This window comes from Dipteris shenzhenensis, chromosome 18 (genome assembly GCF_047967505.1).
Source record: "Dipteris shenzhenensis isolate YYH24624 ecotype China chromosome 18, Dip_SZ_1.0, whole genome shotgun sequence".
NCBI lineage: Eukaryota > Viridiplantae > Streptophyta > Polypodiopsida > Gleicheniales > Dipteridaceae > Dipteris > Dipteris shenzhenensis.
In genome coordinates this window covers 26,914,472-26,936,961 of record NC_141613.1, presented here as the reverse complement: position 1 = coordinate 26,936,961, position 22,490 = coordinate 26,914,472, and the positions used below count along the sequence as shown (strand labels likewise).

Sequence of the window (22,490 nt, the reverse complement as noted above, 5' to 3'; positions counted from 1 at the left end):
CAGGGGTTAATAGGTAACTCAGGTTAGGTCACCCACATATCATGCATGCAAGCAAAAAAATGAGTTGGTTGACACCAATAGGCATGTGGTGCACCTCCAGATGTCACAAAGAGGCGAGGAGTCATGAGCGATGGAGAGCCAATCAACAAGAGCTCTCTAGCAGATTGATGAGGATGAGTTAGGAAGGCAATTAGCTAACTGCCTCAGTCCAAGTAGAGTGTCTGAGTATATAGGCATAAAGTGTGAGTTGTAACAGCCTTTTTGACGTGAACTAGTCTTGACCCACTATGTAGAGGCTAGAAAGATCAAGTTTGAGTTGCTGTGCTCATAGAGTCAAGAGTCTCAGAGGAGGCGAGGAGGAGTGAGTGTGTGAGACTGGCCACATGTCCAATTTTGCGGCCACGAGCCATTTGTATTGTAATAGACCCTCTCACATTAATGCAATTCCTTTGCATATTGAATCACGAGTACTAAACCGATGCTTTGCATGGGCAAAGATGCATGACCATCCTCAACCACTCCCCATTTGAAGATGGATCTTCCCTTAGCCAGCCAACAAAATGATCGAAATACTTGTTTACAAGTTGACAATAGTGCTTGTGAGAAGACGAGAAGAGTGGAAAGTTAAAGGAAGAGGCCTCCAAGAGAGAGGCTGTGCATGTACATAGGTAGTATGCTCATCTTGTCGCCAATAAACCATAGTTCCTTGCCTATCCCTATGAGCGAATATTGTACAGCTTTTGTGTGAACGATAGGGCAGTGGTGTGGGATATAACCTCAAGTAGCTATTGTGTGCCTGATTGGGTAGTGGTGTGGGATATAACTTGAGGGAATCCAGGATTGGTGCTGCTAATCAAACTGCATGAGCTCTCGTGAACGAGCTCTGATGCCATGTAGGTGCTGATCGGCCATAGCGTGGGTTGAAACTTGGGCTTGCTGATACGTTCGAGAGGAGTCCATTCGTGTGTGTAGTGGGGTCAAAGCTCGTTGGTGGATCACATCCTACCACCCCCTCCCCCTCCCATTTCCCTCCGTGACCTTGAATGCCCCAAGAGCGAATCTTCAAGGAAATCAATCCCTCAAACCACTCGTTAAATACAAACTCTCTGCATGACTTCTTGGTTCTAACAGGAACACATGCAGACACCACGTCGAAACCCACCTGCACTTCACCATATCCATCTGATGATTTCAACACACAGCTAAACAGAACCTCCTTGCCCGCTCCGCTTGCTTTCAGTACATTCAATGGAGCTCCCATCAGTAGCGGCGGAGGATCTATGGCTTCGCATCGAACAAGAACTGGGTCTATCAGATACCACGCGAGGCACCCCCCTGGTACGAGTTTCTGCTCCTTGCCCATTGCGCACAATAAAATCCGATCTTCTTTGATGCGCATGCTGGCTCTCACTGAATGTATGCTTGAAGGTCGCAGAGCATCCCTCCATGCAAGGGAGACGCGGCGTGCTAAAGGATACAGGCCCCATGGCAACCTAGCTAAGCACGCGATGGCAAGATCTTCGGGCAAGCCCGGTATTAGCGCATTGCATTCCGTAGCGGGAGATTCGTGAGGATCCGCCACAAACGGAGAGTCCCCCTCATCCAGCACTTCTCCGCAATAAAAAAATGATGTGCGAAATTCGCACTTCCTGCAAGAGTTTTCCGTGTTCTCTATCCGTTCTAGATTCCTCACCGTGGCAGTTCTTCCCAACGAATAACTTGAGTCGCTAGAATTGGGAAATTCAAGGGGTTGTTACGCATCAATGCTTTAGAAGACGAACTGCCCTTTACTGCCTAGGGTTCCTGCAGAGAGACACAAAGCTCAAGCATAGTGATGGAGAATGCTGCAGAGACGGAGAGGTGGTGTGGATCAAGAGAAGGGGATTTCGTGGTTGAGCTGGAGTGTGGCGATGGCGGAGTTGAGGAGGGTGACGATGGATTTGAAATGGAATTGAGGAAGTGGAGTTGGAGTTGAGGGTGGCAATGACAGAGTTGAGGAGGGTGGCGCCGGAGGCAAAAGCGAGCGCCTGGAATTCCATCAGACGGGCAAAAGGGGGCGCCAAAAAAGAGCAGACAACAGTGAAGATGATCTCTAAGCAGACGATCTGACAAAAAAGAGTAGACGGCAGTGAAGACGGTCTCTGAGGAGACGGTCTTATTTGGAATTATACCAAAAGAGAGCAGACGACCAACTCCAAGCAGTGACTCCAAGCAGACGATCAACTCCCAGGACTCGCAAGGTGCTATGCTACCAACCAATGCTATCATAATTACAGATATTCTTGGTATTTGATGGAGAAATGCTAACTAGTCACATGAGCAATCAGATCCATATAGTTCACGATGTTTTGTTGAATGCGGCTGACATTTTGTTTATGTTAAACACGCTCCGATGTAAGCACAAGACAGTGCAATAAACAAGTAAATCTGGCTAACAAAATCGCACCGTTGAGACGAGCAGCGATCGGTAGAGTTCAAAATTTTCTATGAGATGCTTTCACGTGAGGGTAAACAGATGAAAATAGGGGTGGACAATGATGCTCCGAAATCTCGTGAAACATCACCCATCTATCCTTGTTTGATTCAGATAGTATCAGCCAACGTAATCAAGTTACCCCGTCAACATTAATTGAAGTCCCTAGTGGCCAACTTATCGCTCAGTTGCAAAACTTGAGTGTGGACGATGGGTTGATGCTACAGTTGCAGTGGGCATGTTCTAGCTATATCACAAGAAGCTTTTGGTGTGCCACCCTCATGGTAAATTAAATTACCTAGTGTGAAAGATGAAAATTTTCCCTTCCAAAATTCCCTTATGAAAAGCTACTTTCCTATCCAATTCCCTTCTAATGAGTCCAAAATTCCCTAGTGTGAAGCTACGTTCTTTCCAAATTTCCCTCATGTGAAGCTATATCCTTCTAATGTATTTCCGTTTTTAAGATGTCCTCATTAAAAGTAAAAATGTAAAATTTGGTGAAATTATTCCCTCTCGTTGTTTACAAGCTTTTGGAATTCCTTCAAACAAAGCTAATTCAATCATGAATTCGTGTAAGTACTTTGCCTTCCAAGTTCCTTTAGATTGGAATAAACCTTATTCAAATATGTGATTGTGTAAAAATTTAACAAGAAAAATTCCCTATATGTAAAGTCATGGCAACTATTCTAGGCCTCTAATTAGATTCACATTCATTTGTGATTAATTTTTAACTATCATGCATTGTCAATCCAACTCTTGTGTTATTACATTGTTCACAAAATTCCCCAATTGGCTTTCCTTTTAAATAATAGTTGGAATAATGTTTTAGACTGGAATAAGAAAATTTTCCTATATGCGAGGTCAAGACAACTATTTAAGATTCGCAGATTTTAGTTGTGAGAAATGTTTGATTATCATGCTTTTTGACAATCCAACTTTTGTTCAAACCAATGAGAGCTTCTCAATGTTTGCTTAATCCAAAGTTTTCCATTTGAATAAACAACTCACAGTGAGGTATTGCATCCTCAAAATTCCCTTGTATTGAAACTTTCAAATTTTAACGTGAAAGCCTATTCCCTCACACCCAACATAGATTTAGAAAAGATTTATGCATTGCCAAAAATATACATATTTGCACCATGAAAGTCTTTGAACTGAGAGGGAAATTTGTGTCTACAATATTCTAAAACGTATGAACATTCCCCACAATTTTTTGAAAATAAACTACTTTCACGGAAATTCAGCAAAGCATTACTTGTGCCATTTACCTTTCTCAAACTTATTTGCACCAACTCATTTGTGCATCTTTGCTGAGATACAAAACGGAAGCATGGATATCCTGCTATGTTTGCTCCTAAATCACCACCTTGCTCAACATAAGTACCATTGTCAACTTTTATGTACAAACTTTGCATCTATTCACCAAAGTACAAAACAACTATTTTAATTGTATAGAACTGGGTATCCTTAGTAAAGCGCCTGCCCACATCCAATCAAAAACAAAGGAGTGCATAGTAATGAAATAGGTGATTTGTACCCTCAGTGTTCAAATAATTATCCAAGCCTTTAGCAAAATGGTTACTGTAAGTAAAATGATGCTCCATCATTGTTGCAATGCATACCCTTCTACAGGAAGAAGATGCCAGAAACCATATCATTGAAAAAGAAAAATGCATCAAAATAACTTGAAAGTAAACAAAAATACAAATTAGAGAAAACATTACAGCCAAAAGTTGAAGCTTAACTTGCTGGTTGAACATGGATATCCTTTCATCAATAAAATGTTACTATTGTTGAAATACAGTGGCTCCCCATACAGATCCATCTTAATCTTAAAAGTACATTTGATTAATAGATGTCGGTGCCCTTTGAAATGTTCCCGGCCAAAGCCGTGCTAAATTCAAAGGAAAGTTGTCATGCACGCAGCACAGCGTCCACGTGGCCAGGCCAGTGTTAGAAAGGTTGCTGACCCACCTGCGAGCCCCCATATGAGGAAGAGATAGGGTACAGTAACCTGGAATAGGGTAGGAGGTTATCTGGAAAAGTTCTTGCAGTACAGACCATGGTATGGAGTCCTAGCTGTGCACTGGAGGCTGTAGCAGTGATTGCAGATGACAAAAGGCTGCACTAGATGTTGTAGAAGATGCAGAGATGCGTCCGTACATGGAGGGGTTGCAGGACTGCAGCATTAAGGTATATGCCTACTTATATGTCTGGAACAGCAGAAGCAGGTCGGCAAACAGGTTGGTAGCAGGTCAGCAGACCTGCTGCTGGATTGGGGTATTTACAGACCAAATTCGGCCTCGTCTGGTTGGTGAAGTTCACACCAAGTCGTCCCAGTCAGAGCAGGTTACTGCCTATATAAAAAAGGGCACTCAGCCCCTACTTATCGCCCCACTAAAGCGCTTCCTAGAAGGTATGCAGGAACAGAAATATGATGTCTTCCTTGGCTTACGTACTTCAGTATTGTGCAGACCTTTCTGTCTTTTGCCCAGCAATCTGCTGGATGTTTGTGGCTCCTTCCTAAAGCATTTTCTGCCACTCTTATGGTTACTATAAACTAAGTATCTTTGGAATTATCTATGCTGCTCTATCTCTCTGTTCATTTGCAGTTTGTGGATTTAGATTTATTGTTGAGAGTGAACTAGAAAGAGTTGGCCTTCCTTATTTGTTGTGCACAGGTGCACACTTCAGCACTTGAAATTCTGAGGGCAGCCATGTTGCAATTTGAAGCCAAAGTGAGTCTAAAATGAGTGTTCTAGGTGTGGTTTCATAGTCTAGTGAGTCCTAGACATGCCAAGTGTCATATTGGGAGATATCCCATAGACATTGTGACTTTCTAGAGTCTAGTGGCACACTATATAGTGTTGTACTTGTCTATTGTCTAAAACATCAGTCAACATCAAGCTATCTACATGTGAGTATGTTGGTTATCATTGCCTAGCACTTGTTCTTTCATTTTCTTTCCATTATGCTTTCCATATTTCCATTCCGTTCCTAGTTAGCTTGGCATTCTTCTACCGCCATGTCTCTTCATATGGTATCAGAGCCATGTTCGTAGCCATGCTCTCTCTTTCTCTTTCCCTTTTCCTTCCAAGAGGTTGAGGTGAGGGAGGCCGATGAAGCTACTCTACCTCCTCCTCCTTGGAAGGCTGCCCTCTTCTCTTCTTCCTTGAGCTCTCTTCTCCACACCATGATCTGCCACCTCTCTTCTCCTTCCTTCAGCTACATCTTTATGTGACCTGCGGACGATGTTTTGCTTCTATCCGGAGCTAGAAGCAGAATCACGGCTTTGTGTCGTCAGAAAAGTTGTAGAGGACCTAGAGTACTACAAAGTTCGTTTTTACATCATTGCAATCCGAGTTTTCAGTGAAAAGTTACAACCCTTGCAAGAAGTGATGAAATTTGTTTCTGCACGCGAATTTTGTTTTGGAGCTCAATGATTTGACAACCCAAGCATGATGCGGCCAGCTCAACGTGGAGCTGTCCATCCTCTTCATCGTTAACCTCTCATCCAGCCCACCATTTGCTCCTTCTGCCTGACATTCTATTGGAGCTGCTCTGAGCTTGATGTGAGCTCCAAACACTTCTCGACTCCTCTAATTACCGCCCGATTGTCCTTGGTGCCCGAGCTCCACTTTTGACCGACTCTCCAAGTGCTAGTGACACCTCCGGCCTCTACTTCGACATCAGTGACTCTCCCTTAGCCATTTTGAGAGTCACTATGTGAGTGCTCCATCTAGCTACCCCATGGACTTCACCGACACATCTTTTGGGGCATTCCTGCCAAGCGCTTCTTCGACATCGTCATTGTCTCGCAGGGATGTGCACACGTGTGCAGTGGCTACTTGGAGGACCTCTCTTATCATAAGAGGATCTATTTTTTAATTACTCAACTTGATGTATTTTGGGGTCCTCTGCCCTGGGTAGTCCCCCTAAAATGATATGTATTGAGTGTTTGGTTTTCATTGAGTCTAAAGGTCCTCTATCTTGGATAGTCCTCCTAAAAAGATGTATTGGTTTTCCTATTTTGGTGTATGGCTTCCTAGCATGTCCTATTATGAAGCCAAGGGGGGATGTACCGTGGGAGCCATATGTATTGGCTTTGATAGGTCTCGTTATCAGGCCTGGCCGAGTTCCAGGATGTTGGTGTGTTCCTAGACCTATGAGCTGGTCATGTAGCCATGCTATAACGTGAGCCTCTAAGCATGTTGAGTCTCAAGACATGAGAGTGTTTGGATCAGCTCAGAGACTTTAGCCTCTGAGTTACATTGGGTGCACAATTTGATGACTGTCATTGTCATGTTCTGTTCTTGGTTCCATTCCATTAGTCTCTCACCTTGCCTTCATGGGGGGGTGTTGGAATATGAAGCCAAAGTGAGTCTAAAATGAGTGTTCTAGGTGGTCTAGGTGTGGTTTTATAGTCTAGTGAGTCCTAAACATGCCACGTGTCATATTGGGAGATATCCCATAGACATTGTGACTTTCTAGAGTCTAGTGGCACACTATATAGTGTTGTACTTGTCTATTGTCTAAAACATCAGTCAACATCAAGCTATCTACATGTGAGTATGATAGTTATCATTGCCTAGCACTTGTTCTTTCCATTTTGCCTTTCCATTATGCTTTCCATATTTCCATTCCATTCCTAGTTAGCTTGGCATTCTCCTACCGCCATGTCTCTTCAAGCCACTTAAGCCCCACAAACAAGTCAAGTAGGCATATTTAGCACTCGTAGGGTTAGGTCATTAGAGACATTGTCAAGGGCATGCTATATGTCATACACCAGAAGTGGCCGTGGGTCTTTCATGGGAAGATTTGTGGCTAGACCTGTAGCAAAACAACCACACAGACACCCCTACACTCATATAGGCAGCAGCGGGTACAAAGCAAATGTTCCACAGGCCACGTGGTAGCCACACAAGTTGCCATGTCATTGTGGGGCCTACAAACACCCTTTAGCAGCACACAAGCTGCCATGTGTCAGTGTAGTAGCAAATAGAGGGTCAAAAGCATTCAGGCAGCCATAGCAGACAAACAACCATGTGGCAATTGGTTCTCCCTAAGTAGGAGGGATGAGTAGCAAGCCCCTCCAGTGACCAGGGTTGTCTTTGCCCAAGGGAAATTCTAGTCAACCAGAGGGAGAAATTGGCCCTCCTAGTTGTCTTTATAGCAGGAAGGGGGCGGCAAGCCATAAAATCCCACTCCTCTTCATTCTAGGACATCATCAGCCCAGCATCTCAATCCTTCAGGACAGCAGCCCCCCTTGCCTCTCAAGGCTTCCAACCTCTAGACAAGTATAGCAATGAGAGTCATCCCTAGCTATATACACCCAGCCATAGCCAAGTACCGAAATTCAGCCATATTAAGGGTAGAGATATAAATGCAGACCCTTCAGCATGGAAATTCTATAGTTGTATTCTTTGGACAATTGATGATTGCTATGGTCCTAGCTAATAACATAATCGTCTGCTGTGTACTTATCAATGTGTATTTGGTACCGACTACGTTGCGCTAGACACTAATTCTACCCTATGCCCAATTTGAGAGCATGATAATAATAGCTCAAAGGATTTCAGCCAAGTGAATCAAGCATGTTATGAGGGTGTAAGGTGAACTCAAAGTTTTGGGAGAGGATGAAAGATGCTAAGGTTCTCATGTAGGTGCATGGGGACCATCTCCTCCAGATAACATTCACGCCTCCACGCTTTGCAGATAGCCCGAGAAGGCTGCTCCATCCTTCAACTTCTGTGGGAGGTCCAAGCAACCCACACGATTCTGCTGAGTATAGTGGTAATAAGCTGTAGAAAATCCACCAACTCCCTAGGAGACACTTCTGTCATGGAGGTACCCATCACTCTCAAGAATCCTGGTCATGATGCAAATGACCACTCTCTTGGGATTATCATGGTCACCTCCCACCTTGTGAGCCCCCATATGAGGACATGGGGGAAATGTACCAGCAGAAGAATCTAAGAGAAAAGGGAGGGCAGCAACAAGGGCTGCATACATGCTGCCATGTGGACAGTAAGAGCAGAGACAAGTGGCTGCTAGTAGAGGGCAGCATTAAGATGCTACTATGCCCTAGATAGTGGGCAGAAGGGCCTACAGATGGGGCAGGTACAAGGGCAACAGAAGCCTTGTACTTGGCAGAGCATAGGGCAGGCCTTATAGGCCCTACAGACAGCATCAGAGTTTAGGGTAGTACTGTTAGAAATGACCCAACAGAGGGTACGCACAGCAGAAGACTGATAGAATTGCCTAGGAGCTCACACAGTGTGGTGTGGGGTGTGGAATCACAAACTTCTTAACTTAATGTGCATAGAATAGATGTGCAGACTCATCAATAGACAATGAACCAACCAGATAGAGAAACCACCAAAGTAATATATTTATGTCCAAAGCTATGGACACAATACAAGAGAGATAGATCTAGAGTCCCACCAATGGTGTGGTCCTCTGATCTTACCACAAGGTCCTTCTCCTATCTGCAGGTTATCTTTAGACTCAAGCCCGTGTGCTCCACCTCGAGCGTTAGTAGACTTTCCGTCCAGATCACAATACCTTGCTGCCCTAGAAGACAGCCAAGGTCCAGCCTCTAGGGAACTCAGTCTGCAGCACACCTTTCACTATCCTTCACCCCCAGTGTGAGGCCCAAGGGAGTGGCTTCTGGCTGCTCTTGTCTGCTCCTGCTCTTGCTGAATGGTTGGATGATGAATGAGGCCCAGGGCCTCTCCTTTTATAGGCCCAAGGCCTTGCTGCAAAACCGACCAAGGGGCTCTCAAAACAAGGGCCTTTGGCCCACACTTCCTTGCAAGGCCCAACCTAGTATCCAGCATATAAATAAGCCTGGTTGGTTGGCTCTACCCAGCCCAACCAGCCTGTCTAATCTGGCCGACACTTCATGCTGCTGTCCCGCCTTCATTGCACCATGTGGCACTACTCCGTACAGCCCCGTACATTGCTGATGTCACCTGCCAGCTACCCTGCCATGCAGGCGCCTCTAGCCTGCTCATCTGCTGCAGCATCTCTGCCTCCTGTGCGACTTTATCAGGGCCCTATTCCAGCCCGCACATCCACGACATGCTTCACCTCTGCCAGGCTACTGTATGCTGCCCACATGGCTGCCCTTCTGCCGTTTTCGCTGTGAGGTGCTGCCCATGTGACAGCCCCCTCTCCACCATGAGTCTCCTGCCCACATGACAGCCAAGATGCTGTCCATGTGGCAGGCCATTCCATCTCTGGTCCACCCCCCCGATGCACTCCTCATTTGGGGGCTCACAGATGGGGACGTGACCATTCCAACAAGTACAGCAGGTCCGAGCAGTACAACAGGTCGAGTTAGTGCCACAACAAGCCAGACCAATTGTTTTTTAATCAGATCTGCACAGTTTAGGGTGTTCTGTGAGGCAGCACACAGCTCGGCAGTCCCGACCTGTCCCGTCAAGCTTCAGGCTGAGCATTGGGAGTGACAAACAGTCTTGTCAGGCAGTAGTGTTTCCAGCACATACTTGTTAAGAGTCTTCGTTAGCCAACCGTGTTTCCAGCAGGGGCTGCAGCAGGCTTGACTCTTGAGCTGAGAGCTCTTGAAGGAGGTTGAACTCCCCCCCTCTCTCTCTCCAGTGTCTCTCTCTTCCTATCTGTTGAAGGTAGTCAAACCCCCTTCTCTCTCCCACTCTCTGACCTTTCTGAGTTCTCAGACTCTCTCTCTCTCTTGTCAACTCCATATCGGCCCTGCATCAGCTACTTCATCGACCTCCACAGGGACAGCACCACCACCCTCGGGGATGGCAACTTCAGCGACTTTGACCTCGACCACAACTTCATCTCTTGCTACTGCAGACCTTGCACTGGGCTCAGCACCGATGTCACCACTGTCAAGGATGACCTATACATGCCCACAATATACATCGTCCTTCCTCTCACCTTTCCCCTCAGTCAGTTGGCATTCCAGAGCTTGGCTCATCATTACTCCAGGACACCACGTCCACCCCAAGCAGCTCACTCAGCCACCTCCCACCCATCCAGTCCCACTCCACCACCTTCATACTAGCTCCATTCCAGTTCTAGATTCCATGAGGTTCCAACTTCCCTCGAGCCGACCCACCCCAATGCTCAAGACCCCCTCTTGATTGAGGTACACATCATATGTGCACGGGAGGTAGAGGTGACCAGCTTTGCACATGAGCAGGCCCGCTTCATCCAAGTGCAAGCCTATATTATATAGGACCAGGCTAGCCTCATATAGAAGCTTAGACAGGACATCTTACATCTCTGGAAGGAGATGAATGCTTTAGGGACAGCTCCGTGTAGTACACCATCAGTAGAGGCTCAAATAGCCACCATGCAGTCGGCGATCGCGGAGACATCCAAATGGGTGGACATGGCGGAGCAGGAACCTGGCCTCTCAGCCACTCTCTTGGAGCAACAACACAGGGCCAATAAGGCTCTAAGTATCAAAGATAGTGGGATTCCTCATACAGCTGTCACACCAATGGATGATGCGACCACCTTCATGGCTACCATCCTAAGGATCACATAGCATGCGATCCAGGGGGCCTAGCATGTGGGGAGAGACCCCAACCAAGAGCAGCTCCTTGTCATACGCTTCTGCGACACTTAGGCCCCGACTAGCAGCACTACGCTGTAGATCAGTATTTTGGAACCACCCATCGATTTCCATGGATGAGGATTTGACACCCCTACAGGTTGAGAGACGCATTCTCGTATAGCAAGGGGACAAGGCCCGCAAGGAGGGGAAGTGGGCGGTAGTACGAGATGGACGACTCCTCACCAGCCCCCATAGGGCACCTACTCGCCCTCCTACATAGAGGGGCAGGGTCTATGAGACTTAGGATACCGAGACCCTGTCATGTACCATCTAGAACTACAATGGTATCTTTTGGTCAAAGCCGGAGTCCTACACAAGACGAGACAGTCTTCTACACAGAGACATATCAGAGTCCAGAGCGCCCACTACCGGTGGTTAGCAGCTACAACATAAAAAGACGAGATAAGGGAAAAAGGCAGCGTACAAGGGTCAAGAGGGGTAACGATCTCATTCCCTAGGATTTTGGCGTTCCCATTCCCCATGGGGTTGATGTTCCGTTGGCATGCATGTTCCCCAGTAACTATGGAATGATCACCTGTTGAAGTGCTTGGAACTTCTCCACTCATCTGCACTTCTAGGGACACCCTCTTCATGGGTGAGATCCCATTATAAAGGATGCCAAGTGCTCCCAAATACTATTTGCCCTTGTGAAGTATTTCACATGGTAGATCACCTAAGGGATACAATTGAGGAATATGAAAGCTCAAATGTGGGCATTGACCCGATTACATAACTGGGCCAAAGTCTCCCGTTCCTTCCGCTCAAGGGTGACAATATTATCTGCCTCTGGATCGGACCTATTAACTACAACAAGCATAAAATCAGCCAATTTGTATGATTGCAACACTGACTCCATTATTACTCTCCACACTCTCTAATTATTGTTGTCCCACTGACGCTCTGTTGAGAATGTGGATAGAATGGGGATCTTCACTTGCCTCTCAGCCATCTCTTGTGCCATCTCTAGGGAGGAAAGCTTGCTCTTGTGAATGGGAGGGTTGGTGGGAAGAAGAGAAGGTAGGAAGGGTGCTGGGGACGAGGACAGAGAGAAGAGACTTCTTAGTGACACCTTCTTCACAAGATCTCCTCCCACACTGTCCATGACTGCTGTGCACGTCCTTTGGCTACTTGCCTTTTTCTTGAACTGTCCACGCCTTTAGAACACCTTCGTCAGTGGTATACTTTCTTGCCATGCTGTCAATGAACTTAGAAATTGATAGCATCTTCCGTCTGCCCCTCACGCTGTCCTAGATCAGACTTTACATGATCTTGTGCTCTGATGTTACATGCGCACTCACTACACTGTAAGATCGAGACACCAACGGTGGTTTCATCCATGCACGATGCAATAAGGGTGGGTGGGAAGAAGAGAAGGTAGGAAGGGTGCTGGGGACGAGGACAGAGAGAAGAGACTTCTTAGTGACACCTTCTTCACAAGATCTCCTCCCACACTGTCCATGACTGCTGTGCACGTCCTTTGGCTACTTGCCTTTTTCTTGAACTGTCCATGCCTTTAGAACACCTTCGTCAGTGGTATACTTTCTTCCCATGCTGTCAATGAACTTAGAAATTGATAGCATCTTCTGTCTGCCCCTCACGCTGTCCTAGATCAGACTTTACATGATCTTGTGCTCTGATGTTACATGCGCACTCACTACACTGTAAGATCGAGACACTAACGGTGGTTTCATCCATGCACGATGCAATAAGGGTGGGTGGGACATGGCCAATAACAATACCTCAGAATCATCCTGAAACTCTAATACCATGTCAAAGTGCAGCGAGAATGGAGAGCTGATCTGCAAACTGAGAAAGCAAACAAATGTAAATGCAGAGAAATGGAATTGCACAGAGATAATAGGGGAAAACCCTATGGAGTAGCTGAGAAAACCGTGGCACAACTCCAGAGTTTAGGGTTGCGCCACCGGATTATGAGGTAGAAATGCACCTCACAACTTCCAAGAGTAGGCAGGAAACTAAGCCACAAACAGAGCAAGAGTACGTTGGGAACTGTGCTAAAAACTCTGACAGCAAGTATCATAGACCCTTAGGTCTCTCAAAGACTCTAAATAAACTTTATTTCTTTCTTTCTCCAAATATGCTAAGGGCTGCTTTTGCTTGGCAGTGCTTTGTTGCACCATGCTGCTGCCACAATTCTCCTTCAATAAGTCTGTGCCATGTCCTAACTACTAAGTACGGAAGCATAGATGCTAATTGTGAACAGAGAGAGAGGCTATATGCATGAAAGACATCTCATCATGGAATGGACTGCCACATGGGCTAAGTATTGTCTTTATTCTTTATTTGGGCCTGGCAATCAGCAGATATCCACTATACAACTATTAGTTCCCTCAATGAGGGGGGTTGAGCATATATCATGTTCCCCCTATAGGACTGGACTGAGGCAATGGGAGCTAGCAGGGAACCAATCCCATGATACGATAGGACATCTATAGATTGGGGTTGATGTTGTCCACTGCTATCTGCTGTCATACATCATTTGCTCCTGTAATAACTAGTAGGGCTGATGCAACTAGAGCTGCTGCTGGTTCTAGATGAGCTACTATACAGTCAGATGAGACTACTGCTGCTGTATCTGTGTGAACTGCTGCTGCTTCAGGAGGTACTGTTGTACTAAGTGCTCCTGGGACTGATGCTGCTCCTGTTAATCCTGGAGGTGAGGCTACTGCTGAGGGTCCTGAATGAAGGGAGAGGCTACTTTTATAGGTCCCCCCTGGAATTGGCCGACTACTCTGTAGAACTGGCTAACCAATCTGTAAATACAGAGTAGAACTATCTACTGCAAACAGCCCATCTATTGCATATATTTGCCTGCATGGCAGTCCATATCTGTACTATTGTCTGTTGCTGTTTTTGTGGACCTACTAAGTAGCCTTGGCTGCCCTTGCCGTAGATGAGGCATGTCATGAGCTGCAGATGCCCATGGCATCCCCCCCGAGGAGCCTAGATAGAGGGCATAGTAAAAGGGCATCCATGTGGTAGTCCTCCGTATTGGCCCACTCTAAAATGTGGGCTGCATGCAGGCCATATAGCAAACACATTAATCATTTAACTATGACCCAGATGGATAACACTGAGTCAAAGCATTATTGCATTCCTAGATTGGGCTCTCAGAGCCATACTTTCTGACAATACAATGCACATGCACACGTCATCTTATGTCAATTGGTGCACTCACAGTAGTTAACACAATGTGCACATGATCAATATCTTGAGCTGGCATCTTTCTCACATACCAATGGTACAATAAAAAATTTAGAAATAGGATGGAAACATAGTTACCTGTGCAGTTAGTTAGCTCCATAATTATGATTTATTTTGGTCATTCCTGTAGAAAAAGAAATATGCCAGAATAGTGAAGCTCTTGCAAATATCTATAAGCTATCTATAAGTAAAGAACAAGCAGACAACCTATCCAAGTATGTGCTTACTACCACTTGAAAATGTCATTCTTGTAGCATAAGAAACAGGTACGAGTAGCGAAGCTCCTACAAATATATAGCTGTGCAAGCTATCTACAATCAAAGAACAAGACAACCTTTCCAAGCATGTGCTTACCACAGCCTGTAGGTCTCTCCACGTAACAGGAATGGTCACCACACATCCGTCCACCTCTTTTGAAATTGTTTGAATTACTTGAAAACTTTCCAATACTGAAATGCATATATTCCAATCGTGCCACATCCTATCTTCTATATACACTTTCCATTCTCCCAAAGGGCTATGACGATTGTGAAGACAAGCCAAACGAACTCGGCGATCATTGTGTACAACAGCTCAAACAACTGCATGATGCTTGCCAAAAGCTTATGAGGTTTCAGACATTCATTTACGAGCTAGGCTAACAGCTCCTGGTATGCCTGGTTGTGTCCCCCCTTGGATAGAAGTGAATGATTATATTTGCAACCCCGGCTTGTTTGGTCAATAGAAAAAACTTATGGTATATGTGTCTTACAAGACGTATGCAATTATCATCAAAGGGCATCCTATTCACCGCCACAATGACATTCCTGTTACATCATCTAGCAACACTTCAGAGACACCGTCCACCATTTTTTCTATATGTTGAAACATTTCTCTACAAAAAAAAACTTCTATTTCACCGTCATGCTCATGGGAGAAAAAATTTAAGATCATGAATTTGCATTCCCGGTGCAATGCACCAGTCTCGAGCCCATCTCCCTTAATCACCACAAGGTCTCCTACCTTGTATAATTCACCATTTAACAGAACCTTATCAAATAAAAAAATCTCCCTGGTTATCTCTTCTTCCATGCCTGCTAAATGCAATTCTGCACCGATCCAAAATTCTTTCAAATATTCCATGTGTATGTCCGAAGCTTCAGACATGTTTTTTCCTGTATTTGAGATTAGGATACCCTTTCTCTGCAAGAGCCTCTTACAGGGACAGCAAGGTGAAGAAAAGTGCTGGCTCCACAACGCACATGCTGCACATTGAGATGAGACCATGCATACACATTTTCCATGCCTAGCGCTACAAGAAACTGTGTTTGTCGTTTCTTGAAGTACACCCTCAGGCTGCCAAAGCGCGCTATGAACTTTTATTAAGGCTCTTTCACCTGGTAAAAGTCCATCTTCATCTCTCTCAATTTCTTGCAAGACTCTAGAACAAAGTAGGCGGCTGTAGTAATTTACGTAAGTGACTTCATTCTCTCTATTGTTTGTTGCAATTGCCAAATATCCTGATACTTCTCTTTCAAGTCTATAACACCAACATACATCATGCGACCCATGTCTCATGATGTCATCAATCATCTCTGCATTTCCTGTGCAAATAATACAACATCATAGTCATGATTTATCTGATCCACATAGTGAGGTTATAGTTGGACACAAACAACATGGACTTCAATGCAGTAAGAACCGGCAAATAAACAGCCTTGCAAACCACAGTGAGATACCCCCTTGGTTGAACTCGATCACTTGGAATTTAAAAAGCATCCAGATAATATGATAGGAAAGTGCATGTGACACTCACTCATACCTACAACATGTTGCAATGGAGCTTTACTAGGACCTTCCCTTTCTTCAGTGAGAATTCTCCAAGATTGAAGTAGTTTCCTTGCCACGCTCAAGTCTTCACAATTCCACCCTTTTTTTCTTGCATGCTTGTAAAAAATATGAGCCAAATCAATATGTAGCATCCCAATCTTTACGTCATCTCCTTCTATACCTTCAACAACGCTTAGAATGTATGGTAAACACCACTGGATGAACTTTTGGCACTCCTCTGCCTTGTAAATCCCATAAAGAGTGCTAGGTTTTCTTGGCCAACGATCTAGAATAGCATGAACATACCTCAATTTACTTTGCTGTTATTAAAGGATAGCTTAAATGGCATGCATACACGGAGTATGATAGAGGATAATAAATGGTAATACATGTACCTGAATTGCATATTGACTTTGGGATATTTTTTGTGACCTCTTTGACAGCCCTATCAATTCTTATTTTCACATCAGATGTGGCATTCCCAAACAACTTACAGATGTAATTTCGAAAGAGATTGAGAGCAAGAACGTGCATAACATCATAAACTAAATCTGTGGATAGGTTAAATGCATAGAGGTGATATAGGCGCCACAGTTTAGACTCGCCAGACAAACCTCCTGCCCTCCAAATTTGCTCTCCCTCTTTAAGCGTTCTTGCATTCCTTGGTAATAAGATGTGGCTCCACATATCCTCCACAGTACGAGGAGGAGGAGGATATCTCACTTGATATCGATTCTTATCGTAGACAAAGATCCTAGCTTTGCGTGCACTTGTTCTAGGTGGAGGAACATATGTTGTGTGAGTTCCGTCTCGGAGTTGTCTCGTCTACATCCACATTCTCCTCCATCTTTAGTGAGACCTATCTTACATTGTGTTAGATGGTCTCCAATGCACAACATCAAGATTGCCCGCAATCTTGATGTTGTGCTCTTACAACTTGTCCTGGTTGCTCTTCATTGCAAATGTCAAATTCATCATTGAGAAGCAAAGCATAGGGTGTATCAAACCCTTCAACAAATAATCTCTCCAATTCCTCTAGCAATGGTGCTAAAAAGGTTCCCAACAAATCCTCAGAATCCTTATTGAGTCTACTAGAACCAAATGGCAAAAACAGCAATGGAAGGGGATTCAAAGAAGAGTTCTTGCCTCCATTCATCACCACAAAGTCAACCACAGCACAGTCCAGTTGAGTGGTTCTTGCAGACAGAAATCCATCCCAATGTAGCATCAGGGCAAAATTTCTGGGATCACCCTGCGACATAAAGGTACCATTTTGATTCCAATAAGCAAACACTTACAATAAATAGCATGATAGCATTTGCTTTGTACATGGATTCATTTCATGCAAAGTATACATAACACGAAGAGAAAGAGGCATCACCTTGCATGTTTGCCTTGGAGAATATATCATAGTTCCACATTCAGAGCATACAAAGCGATAAGCTCAAGTTCGTATCTCTGGATTCCAACCTTGCAACAGTTCTTGACATACCATGTTTGAGGGAAAGGATCTAAAAACCATTCGACAATTTTCATTGATACAAACAACTGCTAATTCCCATTCTTTGTTTGGGTCCCAAAAGTCTTGATATTGTCTTACTTTCTCACCATCCCAAAACTCATTTATGGTTTTTGGCTTGTAGTTAATATCTTGTCCAAGCCAAGAGTCCTTTGCACGCCACATTGCTAAGAACTCGTAACAAAACATTCTACTCTTACACAACTGCTTCAATTGCTCTGACAATGGTAAATAATCAAACGGGAGAGTGTACTTACGCATGTTGCCACATTTTGAGCATTTTTCTGCACAATTTTTGCAATCTCTCTTTAAGGGCAATGTTCCCAACCTATTGCTACACACACACTTCAAAACCTGTCCTTGAAAAGAATCCTCAAGACTAGGACGGAATAATACTGCTCCATGAGGTCTTCTTCACTACCTGTACAAATACGCCACCTTTCTAGCTTGATTAGCCCTTTTTTTCTGTTAAATTTTAACAATTGGTCCCAATTTTGAGGAAGCTTTTCACCATTGACATTGCCATCCCACCCACCTGGTGTACTAGCTATTAAGGACGCCAATGAAGAGCTGTCCCTTGATCCATGATCCCCAAACAACAAGCCCATCATCTTGTCTTGCATGGCAATCGGAGCTCTAAACTCGTCCCAAGTAGATTGTAGTTCTAAAAAGCAATTAAGTAACGACGACTGACTTGTATCAATATTATAAAATCATCCTCGTGCATATGCTCTTCAGTCCTATATACAAGCTCTGAGCATTCATCCCTCCCTTCACATGTCTCATCTGTAATTTCTGCTCTCCAATGTACACGTCCAATTCTGGACTTTCGTGAATGGTTATAGTAAGTGCGTTGTGCTACCCAAGAAAAACCCCTTCTAGTCAATCCACATTTGTAGCTACACTTGCATTTCACTTGACTACGTGAGGAATTGTATTCCATTTGAATATACTTTAACTAGCTCTTAAAATCACTAGACGCTTTCGCGTGTTTCTCTGTCGAAAGACCTTTTGCAAAAGTAGACACTAGTCGAAGAAGCTCCCTTGCTGTATTGCATCTATGCCATGAATTGCTAATCCAAGTCCTGACGTCTCCACCCTACTCACATAAATTTCAGAGACAAACTTCTCCCACGAGTATTTTACTCCTCTTGTGTCCTCACCGTCTACAACATGATCTCAATTTTATCAGAATAGAACAACTACGTTTTATAGTACAGAGCGCAATAACAAGAAAGAACCACTCAATTGCAGAAGAGGCACTCTAGGATTCTTGAAGTCTACCATGCGACGGTTTCATGAAATGGTTGGAGCCGCACGATATGATTTGCAGTCAGGAATCGGGAAATTGAAGGCACTGATCTCACAGCAGTCGCAAATGAAAAGCTGTGGTGAAAGACAGAGAATGAAGCCAAATGCAATGCAGAAAGTCCGTGCACCAGAAGAGACAGGGCAAGCTGCGTAGCAACACATGATTATATCCCCTGGCCTGATGAGCCGTCTACAATACTCCAACGAACAGGGAAAGCTGCGTAGCAATGCACGATTCTATCCCCTCGCCTGATGAGCGTCACTTGCTGTCTGACAATACTCCAACGAACAATCTAAGATTGCATCATTGCTTCACCGAAACCGTACGTGAACCAAAAACCATAGAAAAACTGAGATCCCTTGCTAGCATCTCCACTCTTTTCTCATCGCCATTGTGGCTCATGGACTCTTTGTGCTTCGCCTGAGCCACTGATAAGTGTGAGTCGATGTTGTGCTGTCGTCGTGTTGTCTTTCTCCTTTCCTGGAACTCCCACCGATCAGGCACTATCTTTTAAAAGCCCTGAAATCAAGCACCCGTATCCACTCAACGATAAGGACATTTCTCGTGTCCAGAACTGAAGTACCAAGCAACAAAGACCCCGTAAACAGAATCAGATCGAAAAACACTCTTTCCAGCCTGAAACTTATGTATGTGTTCAACTGGTGAACTGCAGGCGTCGCTGCTGCCGTCCTCGTTCCAAGAGATGATCAAGGGCTTTGGATTGATGTGCAGGCAAATGATGTTCGGGCTCTGCAAGTTCTCTGCGTCAAGCTTTCAATATGGAAGGCAGGCAGCATAGCAAGATCAATTCAAAATTCAAGCCGGGTCAAGCGTGTCGTGTCCTGTGCTTTTTGATGGTTTGCTTTTTGCATGGACCTTTGCTTTTTCATGGTTTGCTTCTTTGATTAGTTTTAGTAATAACCATCACCTCCCAGCTTCTATCTGCATCGTTCTGGCCTTCATAGTTTTTCTCTATCCGCGAAGATCTGTCACCTTGCTTGAGATCATCATCTTGCTTGAGATTGAATCGGGAGTGGCTGGTGTCCTGAGAGCAGCCCTAAGGTTCACTCTCAACCTTGCTACTTTGTTCTTCTTTCCTGCTTCGTGCCTTATTCTTCATCGCCAGCAGCTTGTCTCTCGTCTACCGCAGTTGCCCGTTCATCTCCTCACAAGCAGCACTAGAGCTTACACTGCATCTACAAACCCACCTTCTTCTTGACCGCTGGCTTCAATTTTTATTCGTTTCTCCGTTTCCTTGCTCAAAGTTCTCGTACGTTTCTGGTAGCACGTTTCTTTAGTTGCTCTGTTGAATAAAGGAGTTCAACAGACAGCCGAATTGTAGTTGAGAATTCATTCCATCTGTGTTGGGTGTTAGGTAGAGTCGATAAGCTCAAGGATCCTCGGAGATTTAGGATCTAGATTCTCTGTTTGGTGGAGGTGCCATAATGCTCCAAGTTGTATAAAGGGACCAGGGGCCTTTCTCAGTATTGCGCTGCATATTTCTGAGTATAGTATTTGCCTTTTGCTCTGCTCTGTTGCGTTCTGTTCTGTTTTCATTTCATGGTATCAGAGCGAAGTGATTCTGGCTCTGTGTCTTATCGCTGAGGCAAATTTTGTGGGGAGGCTCAGATATTGCATCGCTGCTGAGACGAGTGTTTGGGGAGAGAGGCAAAGGTGTGCCTGTTCCCCATCGGTGCAGCATTGGAGAAGCTTAGGCGTTGTGAAGCATCTTGCATAGAGGTGAGCTGAAGGAAACAACTGTTCTAGAATCAAGTGTTTCTCTTTTCTCGTCATGGCATCTGCTGCAGATTCTAGCGTGGGGCAAGTAGCGCAAGGAACTATTGCCACTCCTGTCGCTTCTGTTGTTGCTGCTTCAAGCATCCCTGTTTTAGAGCGCAAGTTTGTTAAGCCTTTCAATGGAGTAGATTTCCAAATGTGGAAATGGAGGTTACGCATGTTTTTGAAGGAGTATGATCTGTGGGAAGTAACGACTGGCACTGTAACTGTGCCTGTCATTGAGAACCCTGATACTCCGGAGGGGAAGGAGACTTTCAAGGAGCTCACCAAGGAGGAGGTCACCTTAGTTGAGAAGGACAATCGAGCGATGTCTGTTATCAGTCGTGCCCTTGAAGACGGACCAGCAAGGCAAGTTCAATCATGCACATCTGCCAAAGAAATGTGGACAAAGTTGGCAACTCTGTTTGAACGTAGATCTCCCATCAGCAAGCGCCAATTGAAGATGCAGCTAGCCAGTATTCGCATGCAAGCAGGAGAACAAGCTCTCAAGCATATTGAAAAGGTACGAGCTATCATTGATGAACTTGCTGCCATAGGGTCTGTTGTTGAAGATGATGATCAAGTCTCTGCCCTCTTGAATAGCCTAAGCAGCGACTATGAGATGCTGGTTATAACTCTAGGGAATAGTACAGACAGCATGACGTTTGATGATGTCATTGCACGCATTCTTGAAGAAGAACTTAGACGAGGGAGGCACAAACCTGAAAGTGATTCTGCTTACTATGCCAACGCCACAGTAAAGAAAGATTATGAAGTGAAGAAGGCAAACAGTGGGTTTAAGAAACGAGACATGAGTAAAGTCCGTTGTTATGAATGTGGCAAATTGGGGCATATTGCTAGATTTTGTAAACTTAAAATGCCAGAAGGAGAGATGCCTAAGCAGCCAGAGTTCTCAGCCTTTCCTGAGGAGGTAAAAGTAAAAGACAAGGTATTGATGGTAGATGATTCATGCGCCGCTGAAGAAGATCAGGTTCTTGGCAAATGGTTCCTTGATTCCGGAGCTTCTCGGCACATGTCTCCTCGACGGGATTGGATGTTTGAGTATCAATCATTCATTGCTCCAAGACCAGTTCGCATGGGAGATTGTAATCTTCAGTTGGCCTTGGGACGGGTAGAGTGCGCATTCACCTCCCTGAAGATGAGTTTGTGGAACTCAAAGAGGTAATGTATGTACCTGGACTCAAGCGCAATTTAGTTTCAGTCAGTTCCCTAGATGACAAGGGTCATACAACAACCTTTGCACGAGGCAAATGCACTATTCGGCATGCAGATGGAGACATCATTGCCAAAGCTGTACGCCATGGAAAGCTATACAAATTGGTTACTGAAGATGCAGCCATTGCTATGTTTTCTACTGATTCATGTCGCAGAGAGACGCTCGGCCTTCTATGGCACAAGAGGATGGGTCATGCTAGTGTTGCGAAACTGATGCAACTTCAACTTCAGCGTGATCAACTTGTTGAAGGAATGGAAGCATGCTCATTCAGTCAGCAACATAAATGTGTGCCCTGCCATCAAGGAAAGCAAACTAGGAATCCGTTTCTCCCTTCAACACGACGTAGTAATAGGCGTCTTCAATTAGTACACTCAGATATTTGTGATATGGTGACTCCTAGTATGGGAGGTGCACGTATTTACTTACCTTTATTGATGATTTCTCTCGAAAGCTTTTTGTGTTTTTTCTTATAAAGAAAAGTGAAACATTTAAAAATTTTAAAGCATTCAAAGCATTGGTGGAAAATCA

General features: G+C 44.7%; 1 protein-coding gene and 1 long non-coding RNA gene across 2 annotated transcripts; both read right to left on the bottom strand.

Annotated features, from left to right (window-relative positions):
- Positions 1 to 3,787: 3,787 nt before the first annotated feature.
- LOC147891025 (uncharacterized) lies at positions 3,788 to 14,893 on the bottom strand. Its single transcript, XR_015542640.1, has 3 exons — positions 14,664 to 14,893; positions 14,388 to 14,433; positions 3,788 to 4,099 (listed from the first exon to the last, which is right to left on the bottom strand). It is a non-coding gene; the product is annotated as an uncharacterized LOC147891025 (long non-coding RNA).
- A 202-nt stretch (positions 14,894 to 15,095) lies between these two features.
- LOC147891024 (uncharacterized) lies at positions 15,096 to 17,379 on the bottom strand. Its single transcript, XM_087389134.1, has 5 exons — positions 17,053 to 17,379; positions 16,514 to 16,943; positions 16,111 to 16,404; positions 15,582 to 15,892; positions 15,096 to 15,491 (listed from the first exon to the last, which is right to left on the bottom strand). Exons 1-5 carry the CDS (start codon positions 17,377 to 17,379, stop codon positions 15,096 to 15,098), a joined length of 1,758 nt encoding a protein of 585 aa, XP_087245260.1.
- Positions 17,380 to 22,490: the final 5,111 nt, after the last annotated feature.